Raw genomic sequence first — 13,112 nt, 5'->3', positions numbered from 1 at the left:
TACCTGCACATTGTTGTGGCAATACGAGCCTATCTTTCTTTGTTTGCCAAAACTTTGTAGAGTCAATAGTTACATAGCCACTTGCATGGCGTTTTATCGTTGCATTAGGCCCTTTTTCCACCACATTCATTTACAATTTGACGTCCAAAACATACACAAAGAAGCGACGAAAACCAAGCCTAAATATGTCTTGGATTGTGCCACAATAATCATCCATTTTTCCATTAGCTCCCTCAAAGCTACTAATGACACGGCAATCTTGTGTATTCCTCTTTTCATCAATTCTTTGTGTTTGAAAATGCTTGCCTTCACACCATATAGCATTGAACATAGTGCACTGGACCAAAATAGAAGCAATATTTGTGTAAGCAATGTGAATAAATATTAAAAGCAAATCACTTACAACTAATGTGAAACATTAGTTCTATGTATCTTTAACATGCATCCTCGTGCATACTCCCATTCTTCCGCCGTGATATGCAGCCCCTCGTTGCTCTCTGCTCTCTCCATTTCCTCATGCAACCAATCAACATGGATATCATTCGGAAGTGTTGCTAGATGCTTAGGGTACGCTTACAAGAGCCATGTTGCCTCCGAAAGAGAGCTCTTTCTACTTGCCTTTTTGTCTTTGCATCCTCATATCTTGTAATCCATCTGCTCATCACATCACTATTAAGGATGCAAGTGAAATTGAGATCATCAATCAATGTTCTGTCAATTACTTTACTCTGTCTTTTTTCTTGAGGCACAATAGAGGTCATCCTCAAGTCCTCTTCATTGCTCCATAGTCGTGTGGCAAAGAGCTATCCACCTGACCAAGAAATTCTGAAATATGTACAAGAGACTCTTGTATCAACCAACCCTCGGCCATGCTTCCTTCGGGCCTTGCACTTTGCCTCACAAAGTCTTTTAAGGTCTTCATGAAGCGCTCTAGGAAGAACATCCAACGTGCATGCACAGTGCCACATAAAGCAATTTCTTCCACTAAATGCACAATGAGATGTAGTTGACTTGTGAGAATGGCTCGTGGAAAAGTCTCCTCTGCCAAACAAACCACCTCCACTGCCATAACACGCGCATCATCCAACGTGGCTGTATCAATTGCTTTGTAAATAACTAACAGCCCTCTCTTCATTGCGTCAATGCACTTAGTCTTGGGCTGCTTCATAACTATACCTAGTTCCTGCTTGGTGGCCTTTGTTGATGCTGGCATTACCTGTCTTTATGTTTCCTTGAGTTGTGCCCATCTTTGCTCATACAGAAGCTTGTCTTCAGGCAACACTTCCGGAGGCTTTACTTGATGTTCTTCTTTCTCGCATTGACCACGGTCCTCTTGTATGAGTTGTTGCCTAAACTTGGGCGGATGATTTGTTCGTACTAGGTTTGGTGTAAGGTTTCCCCCCTTCCTAGATAGGGTAAACCAAGCTACTTGACCAATCGGGTCCACCCGTCCATAGGATGGTGTTGTCAGGGCATTCCATCCTCTCACTTTCCGCCCAGCTCACGCATCAATTTTGTTTTATAAGTAGTCCTACCACGTTGTGCAACATACATAGACAAGTTACTTAATTAATGGCCTTACACATTGTTCATTTAAGCAGCCTTTAACAATGATACAACACCACTACCAAACAAGGGATTCAAAAAAATAGATACAATGTTCAAAACTCTCTGTAGCTAGAGGCTCTCTTATTCCTTTACTTTATTTTGTCGATGATCTGCTAATGAGGATAAACATGTCTATGAGCATAGAGATTAACGAAGGCACATGACATCCCCTCTTGCTAAACTTGGAGAACTAGGGAATCCATACACCTTTGGTCCATGTCTGTTTTGGCCCAATTGAAGGTTGCACTTCAATCACTCTTTTATAATAAAAAACATAACCAATATACATCTTTCTATGCATAGAATATAAATCTAATGAAAATCACTCTTTTATAATAATAAAAATAACCAATATGCATCTTTCTATGCATAGAATTTAAATTTTAATGAAAATCACTCTTTTATAATAAAAAAATAACCAATATGCATCTTTATATGCATAGAATTTAAATGTAATGAAAATCACTCTTTTATAATTGAAAAAATAACCAATATGCATATTTCTATGCATAGAATTTAAAAAAAAAATCTAATACTGGATGGTCGTCCTTGTCTAGTACTTCCCCTGTATGGAAGTTGGTGTTATAGGTCTCGGTGAAGTAGAGGCAGTTCAACAAGTCTGGCTCCCATGGCTCCAAAGTAGGCAAGCTTCCAAGCCCCAACAACTGCTCCAACTTTGTGGGACGACTGCAGGGTCTGCGGCCATTCCCTTCTCGGCCATGCCAGTTTGGGTTTCCATCAGAAGGTAGGTAACTGATGAGTGACATGAGGTGGGAGTTGGGGTTGGGGAGATTTGGGGATCCAAATATAATGATTGCTGTCGTAGATGTGTTGGGCTTATAGGAGAGGTTTGGGAATCCACTTGGGGGTTGGTTTTGGGCACGATTGAGGGTTTGATTGAGGATAGGGATGCCATGGAGAGCATTTGGGTTTGCATCTATCTTGTACGTGGTAGACTTGTGGTTGGCGAATTGGTTGCCGAGACAAAGGGGATGAGGAGCTCTGGGTGCTAGTGGATGAGGGTGAGAGTTGGATCGTTGAGGGATCCACAATGTAGATGTGCCCTCATAATAACAGCCCTATGCTATTAGAAGATTATTAGGCACCCAATGGGGAGATGTCATGCCTTGTGTGGTTTGGTTAATTTTGTTAGAAATGTTAGTATGGTTAGTTTGGTGTGGTTGATCAAGAGCTTGTGTGGTGTTGGCGATGTGATAGTGGGTTGCTACTGAGTGTGGTGGTGGTGGTGAGGGTGTGAGAGGGAGTGATGTGGGGGGAATGATGAGCCGCCTCTTTTTTAGTGGGTTGGATTTGTGGGGGTGTGGTGATGGAATGATGGTGGGTGGTGGAGAAGGGACTTTTTGGCATGGGGGGTAGTAGAGGGAATGGGCTCTTCATCCATCATGAGGACCGTAACGTGGTCGGAGGCCAACTGTAAGGTTGTCATCCGTGTGTCCTAGTTGATGTTGCACCTACTATGTCCCATCCAACCCCTTTCAAGGAGTATTCCTTTCACATTATTCCTGTAGGCATCACATAGAACTTCACCTCCAAGGGATTATTTCCAATGTGGAATAAAATCGTAACTGTGCCCAAGCAGTGAACATGCTGTGATGTCATTGTTGTGACTATGGCATGGGTTTCTTTTAGTGAAGGCTCCCAAGGGAATGCCATGTTTCATGAGACATCAAATTGTAACTAGCCCCTATATCTACAAGAGCTAATTTTTGGATGAAGCTCGTCGGGGTGGTCATTCCTTACCCACAACCGAGCCGGCTTCACCTCCCATTCTTCTTCTTCAAGGTCGACCACTTGGGCCATATTGACCATGATTTGTTTCTGGCAAAGCTTAGCTTGCCTTGCTTTGGTCTCTCTTTGAGTGGCTTGTTTCATATCCTCATGGCCTTTTTTTCATTGTTTCTTGTCGTTGGACTGTTCTTAAGGTGGCTTCCAAAAGTGGGCCATAGTAGCGTTTTGATTTGCTTTATCGTTGAAATAACTAGCCATTTCTATGCCATCAAGTGTCTCGTTGCCCACAACACCTTGTGGTGTTATTTGAGTGACTAGGAAAGGCCCTACGGCTCCGAGCTTGAAATTTCTCTTGTGCGTCTTTGTGCTGAATAGGAGGACCATGTCCCCTTTGTTCATTTATTTATATTTTACGTGGTCCTCGAACCATTGTTTATGCATTAGTTTTTCAATAATCATGCAATATATAGCTAAAAGGTGTGTTTCATCAAGCTTTTCAAGCTCAAAAAGGTGATAGCCTAAGAAGTTTTTTGTGAGCTTCTCTTGCACTGTGATGCGTAAGTTGGGGAGACTAAGAACTTCATGCGTATAACCGCTTCAGTACCATAAGTTAAACTGAAGGAGGGAGCATTGGTAGCTTCCTTGTAGTAGGAAGTTCTATAAGCCCAAAGTTCTATCGACAACTTGTGTTCCCAAATCGCCGGCTAGCCTCCACAGTTTTAGTTAGAATGGCACACAAAACTTTGTTTGTGTGCTCTTAGCTTGGCCATTTGCCTGGGGGTAATAGAGGGAGGACTTTCTGTGAGTGACAAGGAACTCTTGCCCAGGAGGAATTGGATTACATCATTAATGAAATGTGTCCCATTGTCACTCATGCGCTCTAGGGGGCAACCAAAGCATGTGATGAAGCTAACAAAGAAATCTTTGGATAGGCCTCATCAATACATGCAAGCTCTTTGAGACATTTGATCCTTGTGAGAAACTCATCCATCGAGTCCACCCCACTCATGACTATTTTTGAGCTCTAATTGCTTGTGCAAGTAGACTGTGGTGCCAAGCCTGCTGTAATTTTACATGAACAAGCACATCCCAAGTCTTCTTGGTAATTTTGCATGAGCAAATATGAGGGATAATTCTCCTTATTATGGAAAAAGCTTGTGTTGTTGGGGTTTAATTTAGAGCCGTAATTGCAACTTCTTGTGTGCGTCTACTGGCTCATCCGTCTCGCATCCTCACTTCATTGTCACACAAGAATACTCCTTCGCTAAAGGGGTGTGAAGGGAGAGCTCTCCATGACTTGATGGAGGCAAGAAGATATGGGCCTTCATGATGGTTCTCTCTAATAAAAGATCGGAAATGAAGAAGCCATTGCAAGAGGGAAACCTACAGTCATACCTATCCAAGCATGTAAGGAACACAATAGCATATAAGTAACAAGAAGATGGAAGGAGATCTTGCAAGAAAACTATTGCAAGATAATGATTATCCTTGCTTTTTTTCAAAAATGACTTAAATACAAGTGACTAGTTTTCATGCTGAGCCAACCAAATTTAAAAAATAGTCTAGTCTCTATCATTAGTCTTAAATAAGCAACATGTACACTAAGTTTGCAGGCTTTCCCCATTTGACATTAAGCACTTGGTAAGGCTTCTTTATATGTTCCAATGGCATCTTATAATAGATAACTACCCATTTGCAAGGGTAAGATGGCAAAGTTCCTTATGTTAGGTTAGGTTGACCAAAACCATGTTAACCAATAGAGTGATTAAGATATCCCCTTCCTAATGGTGAGCACATCCTCACGTTACACATTAAGTCGGTGGTGACGACCCCCCTTCCTAATGGTAGCCACATCCTCATGTTACCCACCAAGTTTGTGGTGAAGGTGCTGACGAGAAGTGAATGGTGTGGGTGGTCTAAGATACACGATGGAGTTGGTAGTCGAGGTTAAGTGGTTAGTTCAGGACCTATCTACAACTAGATGATAGGGTCGATGATGAAGCTAGCCGTGTATCCTCCAAGATCAAATGGATAGGCATGATGGACGGGATCCCAAAGCCGTGACTTGTCCACACAAGGTCCTATTGTTTTGTACTCTCTCCTCAACTATTGGTTTGCCACCCACTCAACTAGAATGCAAAAAGTACCTACACATTTGTAGCACTCACAACTTACAAGCTCCATTTGGGTTGGAACTTGGAAAGTTTCAGTTTATCAGCTCAAGCTTGGGCGCAACAATTGGAAAACACACATTTTGTACCTATCTCTCTCTCTCTCTCTCTCTCTCTCTCTCTCTCACACACACACACACACATTTTGTACCTCTCTCTCTCTCTCTCTCTCACACACACACACACACATGCACGCACGCATGCAGGCACACACACACACACACACACACACACACACACACACACACACACACACACACACACACACACACACACACACACAGAGTGGAGAAAGAAAGCAGACCCTCCATCCACTCATGCATCCAAACCTCTTGTTTCTTTGTCACAGTAGTGTTAACACATCCCCCATAACAATCTATTCTATTCGAGCTTGCCCGGCTCGGCTCCCAGCCTTCAACAGCTTTATTATAGGGGTTGTATCTTCACTGGAATTTTCACGGACAGTAGTACCTTCTCATCATAGAGCTAGGCTACCTATCTTTACAGTGTGCTTAGTAGCATACCCGTGTGACACAATATGAACATTTGCATGGATTTTTTATAACAGCTGGGTCAGGGGTGCATGACCATTGTACAAGCAACAACACAATTAAGAGCAAGTTGCAACCAAAAAGAGAGTTGGGCTGTTAGATTGTGCATCACAAGAGCGTAATTGGAAAGAGAATTATGGGTCAAGAATTTAGAGTGTCTAGTCCTCGCCATCAAGCATAAGAGTAGGAAGACGAGGTAGCATTTCATGTTCTCCCTTTTATCTTGCTAAATGCAAGTACTAGTGATTAGTGGAGGACATTGCAAGCATATCCAAATCATATCTGAATCGTATGACTTGACCTCACTGCAATTGATTCCCAAGTTTGTGTCTTATTTTGATTCTTTCAAGTTTTTGCCAAGTTGTCTTTAGTAATTAGGCTTCTCCCTTTTGTGTCTTATTTTGCTTGTTAGTCCACCGCCCCTTAGTTATAGTAGTATGATTGCATGTCTTATGGTTTGAGTTATGTTCACTTCTTGTACAAATGTCTTGTATAAATGCCTTTCTTGTGGTCTAAGGTATATACTCAATTTTTTCTTCTTCTTGTCTGCCTTTTTTTCTTATTTTTGAGTCATGGCTAGCCGTCCCAACATAGTGCCTCATAGAGGACTCTCCAAAATGAGTAAATAGATTCTTTTTTTTTATCAAGAGGGAGTGAAGCCAATGCAAAATATAAGAGTAGTGGTGGGAACTTTGAAATTGGTACTGAGATCGCATCAGAGTCTTCTTAAACCTAAAGGAAATGGAGGACTTAATGGAATCTGCTTCATCCTTGGACATATTATGCAAGTCTCCTTGTAATGAGGTCCGAACCACATGTATATGGTGTGAAGAAGCTGCAAGAGTAAATACTTTCATAGTGGGCAGATCTTAAAGCATTCAACTTTTAGCCTTGAATGAGCATGCAAAATCCTCAGATCATAGGAGAGTTGTAGATCACCATGCAAAATAGAAGGCTAATCCAAGTGGTAAAAGACCAATAGATGGGGGCATTGACACAATGGTGCATTCTGAACAACCGGAGGATCATAACTTGTATGAGGTTGGTGCACTTTTGTGCATGCAATTATATTGCATTGGAAAAATATCCCACTCAATGTAAGTTACAAAGGGATCTTAGAATTCCTAACATTCCAACATCTAATGAATATGGTGTGTACACTAATCCCATATCTAGAAGGGAGTTCTTATCTAGAAGGGAGTTCTTGATGGCTTTAAGAGATTGTACCAGAAAAGATTTGTATGTTGAAATTCATGGAAACTCATTGTTTTCAATCCTCATTGATGGAAGTACATATAGAAATATGGAGAAACATTTGATTATTCTCATTTTGTACTTAAATGGGAATGGTAAAGGAGAGATTAGCTGCAAATTTGTGAGATTGTTTCTAGTTGATAATGGATCTGGGGAGGCAATCTACAATGCTATTCATGCTATGATCTTGGAGAGAAACTTGGAGTTAAAGAAACTAATTGCATCTGCACAGCTGATGGTGCTTCAACTATGACACGATATAAGTCTGGTGCAGTGGCATGGTTCCAAGCATCAACTTAACGAATTATGGGTGTGCATTGTATTGCCCATCATGAGGCACTTGCAAAAAAGGATGGTTTTTCATCAAATCCTCATGTTTTTTCTTTTGTTGATAAGGTTGCAAAAGCAAGGTATATGCATGGCTAGGGAAATCAATAAATTGACATGTTGAACTTCGAAACTTGATGCATGAGTTATGATGTTACAGACTAGAAAGTGTTACAAATCCACTCTATTCGATGGCTATCTAGAGGCTAAGTGATGGAAATATTAGTTCCCTTAATGCATGCTATATTGTAGCAGTGGAGAATGCATAAGAAAAAATGGTAGAGCTATGCTACAATCTATCAAGTGAAGTTTATGATGCATCTTCTAGCCAATGTTCTCCTGGAATTGAACAAATTGAATATAGAGTTTGAGAGGCAGAACATTGATGTTAGAACGATTAAAGGCTATTTAGTTTTGACATTTGAGAAACTCACCAGAAGGTATATATCTTATGAAGGCCAATTCGGTGTTAGTTCAAAACACCTTACTAAGTTTTTGAATATGTCAAAAGAAGATGGGACTCTAACCTATGTTGATTCTAATGGCCTTACTCATGAGCATGTATTAAAATTTGTTCCGGTTCTAAAATTAGCTAAAAGAAAGAAGAAATGGGCAAGAGCTTCAAGTGATTCTGAAGAGGGGGATGCAGGTCTTGATCTCAATGTATTATCTATGGATGTTGGAAATGCAAGTGGTTCCCTTGTTGAATGCATTTGTGTTGTTGGAGGAACATTTGCGCAAGATATTTTGGATGCTTTGAATAAAAAGTATCTTGATCTTGGAGTTTTTAATTTGATCAAGCTATTCAATCCATCTGCTTATCTATTAGGTGCAATTGAAAGGGAGAAAAAGATTGAAGAATGGTTAGAGAGGCTTATTGGCAAGCTTAATGTTGATGATTCAACAATTGACATTAGGGAATATCTTGGTGAACGAGAGGATTTTATTGGCATGTTATATAGAGTTGCTAGGGGTAGAGGTATGCATGATGCTTGGGTAACACAAAGACTTGGTGAGAACACTTCCAGGATTGATGCATTTATGGAAAGCAAGCATAATCGTTCTACCACATACAACATCATGTGAGCGAGGTTTCTCTCAACAGAATACCATAAAGAATAATTTGCAAAGCAGCTTGTGTTTGAAGACCCTTGATGCATTGATGTTGTTATCACTTATTGCAAGTGATGCATCTTTGGTTTGTTGGAAATACATTTTTTTTATATACTTGGTTACAAGCCAAGAATAGGAGGGCAATGCCACTAGAGTGATATTTGTTCTCTAAATTCACATTATTGTACGTATGTTTGGGTCCATTTTGGCAAGTTAGACACATAGGACAAATGGTTGGGTAGCATATGGGCATCCATGATGGTTGGACGATACCATCTAAGCAATTTGGATTATATATAATCTTATACTTAAAAAAAAAACTTTTCATTTTGATGTATTACATGTCTACTCAGGCTCCACTTACAATCTATATTCTATGTAATTTGTATTTAAAAAAAGAAGCTTTTCATTTTTTTGTATTACATGTCTACTCAAGATCCACTTGCAACATGGTGAGATAGAAGCTCTTGTGATTACCCACCACTGGCGTCGTGCATAGCTTCTTTGGCAAAGCTACACATCATGTTGTTTGAGCTCTGAATGCAGAGCTAGCATGTGAAATCATCATCTACCTCATGTATTTGAAAATTTAAAGCATTTGGGATTAATATATGGTCTTTAACTATTTCCATTATTTGTAGGTGCTCACAGCAATTGGAAACTTTTGCATATGCTCTATTGGCATTGGGATGGCAGAAGAGATTACAGTCATGTATTCCATACAAGACTGAACATATAGATAACTTGCTAATGCTTCTCATTGGTGGAATCCCTATTGGTTTCTCGTCTCATAGACTCTGCGCGGCGGGTAGGTGATGTGGGCATGTTTATCGATCATTTCTAGGTGTAATGAAATGAAATGTTACTTGAATTCTTCTCTAGCATCGCAATCAAGAAGTTGTTCTTAGAGGTTAATATTTTGGGATATGTGAAGTGATGGTATTGTGGATTTGCCATGCTCTAAGGTGCCATAACCAAAAGAATGACTACCATCGAAGAGATGTCTGGAATGGACATTTTGTGCAATGATAAAACTGGCACTTTGACATTAAACAAACTCACAGTTGACAGAAAAATCAAGGTGATCCATTGTGCCATATTCAACTTAGGCTTCAGTTTCTGAAAATAGATGCTTTTTGGCACGTTTTAGCTGTTGAGAAGGACAATGTGGTCTTGATGGAAGCCCTAAGTGGCAGATAAAGCAAGCTGCCAGATTCAACCTAGGCTCCAGTTTTCGAGAATAGTTACTTTTTTATAGCTGTTTACTAGAGGTGTTGAGAAGGAAAATATCGTCTTGGTGGCTACTAGGGGCACTTCTCTCGAACTGAAAACCAAGATGCAATCGATGCAGCTATAGTGGGAATGTTGCTTGATCCTAACGAGGTGGCTTTGGGGTCTTGCCTTGTACTTCATGTGACCAAAGTATCAATGTGTCATGGAGCTTACCTGTGAAGCACCATTTCTTGCCTTCTAATCCTATTGACAAGAGAATGGCTCTCACTTACTTCGATTTCAAAGGAAAGATGCCCAAGGTACCCATGAATCTTGGATAATAGCATTCAAGCAGTTTGTACTTAAATAAAGGAAGCTTGTCGTTTTGATGAATTACATGCTAGTTGAATGGTATGAATTCGGAGTTTCATGTCATATGAAAAGTAGCTTGAAAAACTGCTTGTCACTTGAAATTTTAAGAAACTCATCAAATTTTGGCCCTGATTGCATGCACATGACTCGAGCATGACTCATGAGTCATTATGTACTCTCTTCTTTTTTTCTATTGTAGAGGAACCATAATTGTTCTCTTACGCGTGTGATAGCATCGTACTAGCAGAGATTGAACTAACACTAATTTCCTAATATGCAAGGCAAAAAATACGAACATCTTACTCCAATAGGCCGTTCTTCTACACGTGTAATATCACAAATTGAACTAACACTAATTTCCTCACATGTTGAAAAAATGATTTTTTCAACCCTTTATAAAATCAAAGGCTTAACTAGGATGTAAACTTAAAAAATACTTGAAATTGTACAAATGTAGAGATTTATAAGTGAAATGTACAAATTTCAAAGGTGAAATTCCAACCACGATTTCAAAACTTCAGCAGAGAAAATTACACTACAAACCAGGTTATGTGAGGGCACTACAAACCGGGTTATCTGAGAGCACTGATACGAACATCTTATCACCTAAACCGTTGAATCAAGCTCTTCGCCTTTCCGTTGAAGCGTGCTGCTTCAAAAAAAGCATGGCTCGTATCGACAGTCCTTCATACGCTACGTTACTGCTTAAATACTCACACATTAGAGGCACCAAACCTGCTGTTATAATCAAACCCGGCAAATTAACGCAAGCATGATAGGCCGCATGCAGTGACAAATTAACACTAATTAACGTTGTACATGCACTATTGCTAATAACCGCGACAACCTTGTTATATAGTATGTCTAAATAGCGATACATTAAAGGCGCTGTTTGCACAATGGGCGTTGCGAGTGCAGCTTAATCCTACCATAGCGCATAATCAAAGCCCTTATTAAACACCACACCACAGTGCAGGTGCCCAGTGGAGCATATCAGCTAATAAGGAGGCCAGAAGACGTCGACATCCAAGCGTAGCGTCTGATTGAAGGTTGTGATGTCCACGGGCACAACGGTAACGGTGCCTTGAGCGAAGAGAAAGCTGCCGGTGCCGCCCACAATGGCCGTGGGAGTGGGTGCCGCGCCAAATGAGAACAGGCCCATCAGGGCGAGGGAGCCCTGCAGGCCCATAGTTGAGCCCAGGTTGAGACTAAGGGTGAAGGAGCCAAAATAGACGAAACCCTCGGAGGAAGTGGAGACGGAGGTGCCCGTGAGGGTGCCCACGAGCGGAGAGGTGAGCTCAGGGCCGGTTGTGATGGGGTCATTGGCCAGGAAGATGCTGCCCAATGGGGCGGTCGTGGTGGTGAGGGCGCCCGACCCCACGCCTGGAACGATTTCAATGTCCGTCACGTTTGCTAAGTCGTGAAAGAAGACATGGAACTTCTTGTGCCTGTGCAGGCGACGGCCCAATTGCCCAGGGTGGTGATGATCATGAGCAGCTGCGGCGCTGCATATCATCACGAGAACGACTAGCTTGCAGAAGGCCAGCCCTAAACCATTAGCCATTCTCGATATGCGAATTAGCCAATCAACCCTTGGCTTGATTTATAGAATTTCAGCGGGATTTTTTGATTAAATAAATGGTAAGCATATTCCAATTTTCTTTACAAAAAGCTTGGCCCACGCTCTGGGGCCAGAAGTCCCTTTTCTTTTTGTACCTCCCTCATTAATGACAGGTCATTGACCAGGTTCACGGAATTCTTAGGCACCTACCAATCTTAGAGAAAAACTCTTTTCCCAGCAAGTGAGAAAAAAGACAAGTCGGAGTACAATCGGTTTCTCCCTATTCAAAATCACATTATTAACTGGTTTTTAAGTTACGAAAACTTAAAAGTTTGATCGGTTTTGTAAAGATGAGAGTAAATTCAATCAGCTTTTTTGAATTTTAGCTGGTGCAAAATACATTCAAAATACACTAGCATCTTCAAGGCTTTTGTGCCAGGCAATAACATCAAACCGAACCAAGAAGAGGCCACACCATGGAGTTATAGCACAAAGTTCATCACATAAGCGAGTCAGAGCATGAGCTTGAGTCATCATCCCCGGAGCCATACACTGATGCACCACAAGCACATGCTATATGTACAATCATGCTTATATGCAACACACACACATCACTTGCATACACACTCTTGATTATCTTTACTATATCGTCAACTATATCATACACTTCTTACTACTATTCCAACGAGTGCACAACATTGAGCGGAGCCGAGTGGATCAAGGCGAAATACATCGGCCTCATCCACTCAATTTTGGGCTCGCCAAAAACTTCTGACAATGGCGAGAATATAGAAATTAAGAAGTAGAGAAGTGGTACCATAGTTGCTTTTTGACAAGCACGTCACATCTGTTTTGTACCATAATACTTGCAAAATTTTAAAGTGCCCGCATCAAAAGTTACACTAAAATTTTTAAGTGCCCACATCAAAAGTTACACTAAAGTGCCCGCATCAAAAGTTGCACTAAAATTTAAAAAAACTTGCTATATTTCACCATACCTATCAGTTTTGAAGGGCAAGGGTGCCCACCAAAAATCGAACTTGCCCCCGACCTTATGCTCAAGTCTTAAGCATGTGCGTTTGTGTGGGCGATATGGCCACTAGGCTTATGCCCTCCCCTTTGAAGTTTTCCCTTCCCCCCCACTACTACTACAGCTTTAAACTGATAATTATCTATTTACCGAGGTAAAACTAT

The 13,112-nt window shown here is 40.9% G+C and overlaps 1 protein-coding gene across 1 annotated transcript; it reads right to left on the bottom strand.

Annotated features, from left to right (window-relative positions):
- Positions 1–11,354: 11,354 nt before the first annotated feature.
- Positions 11,355–11,921, bottom strand: LOC147623908 (pterocarpan synthase 1-like). The gene has a single exon (XM_086820832.1). It carries the CDS (start codon positions 11,919–11,921, stop codon positions 11,355–11,357), a length of 567 nt encoding a protein of 188 aa, XP_086676958.1.
- Positions 11,922–13,112: the final 1,191 nt, after the last annotated feature.

The sequence above is a fragment of the Cibotium barometz genome, chromosome 26 (genome assembly GCF_041138505.1).
Source record: "Cibotium barometz isolate CiBa-2024 chromosome 26, ASM4113850v1, whole genome shotgun sequence".
NCBI lineage: Eukaryota > Viridiplantae > Streptophyta > Polypodiopsida > Cyatheales > Cibotiaceae > Cibotium > Cibotium barometz.
This window is presented reverse-complemented; position numbering and strand designations above follow the sequence as displayed.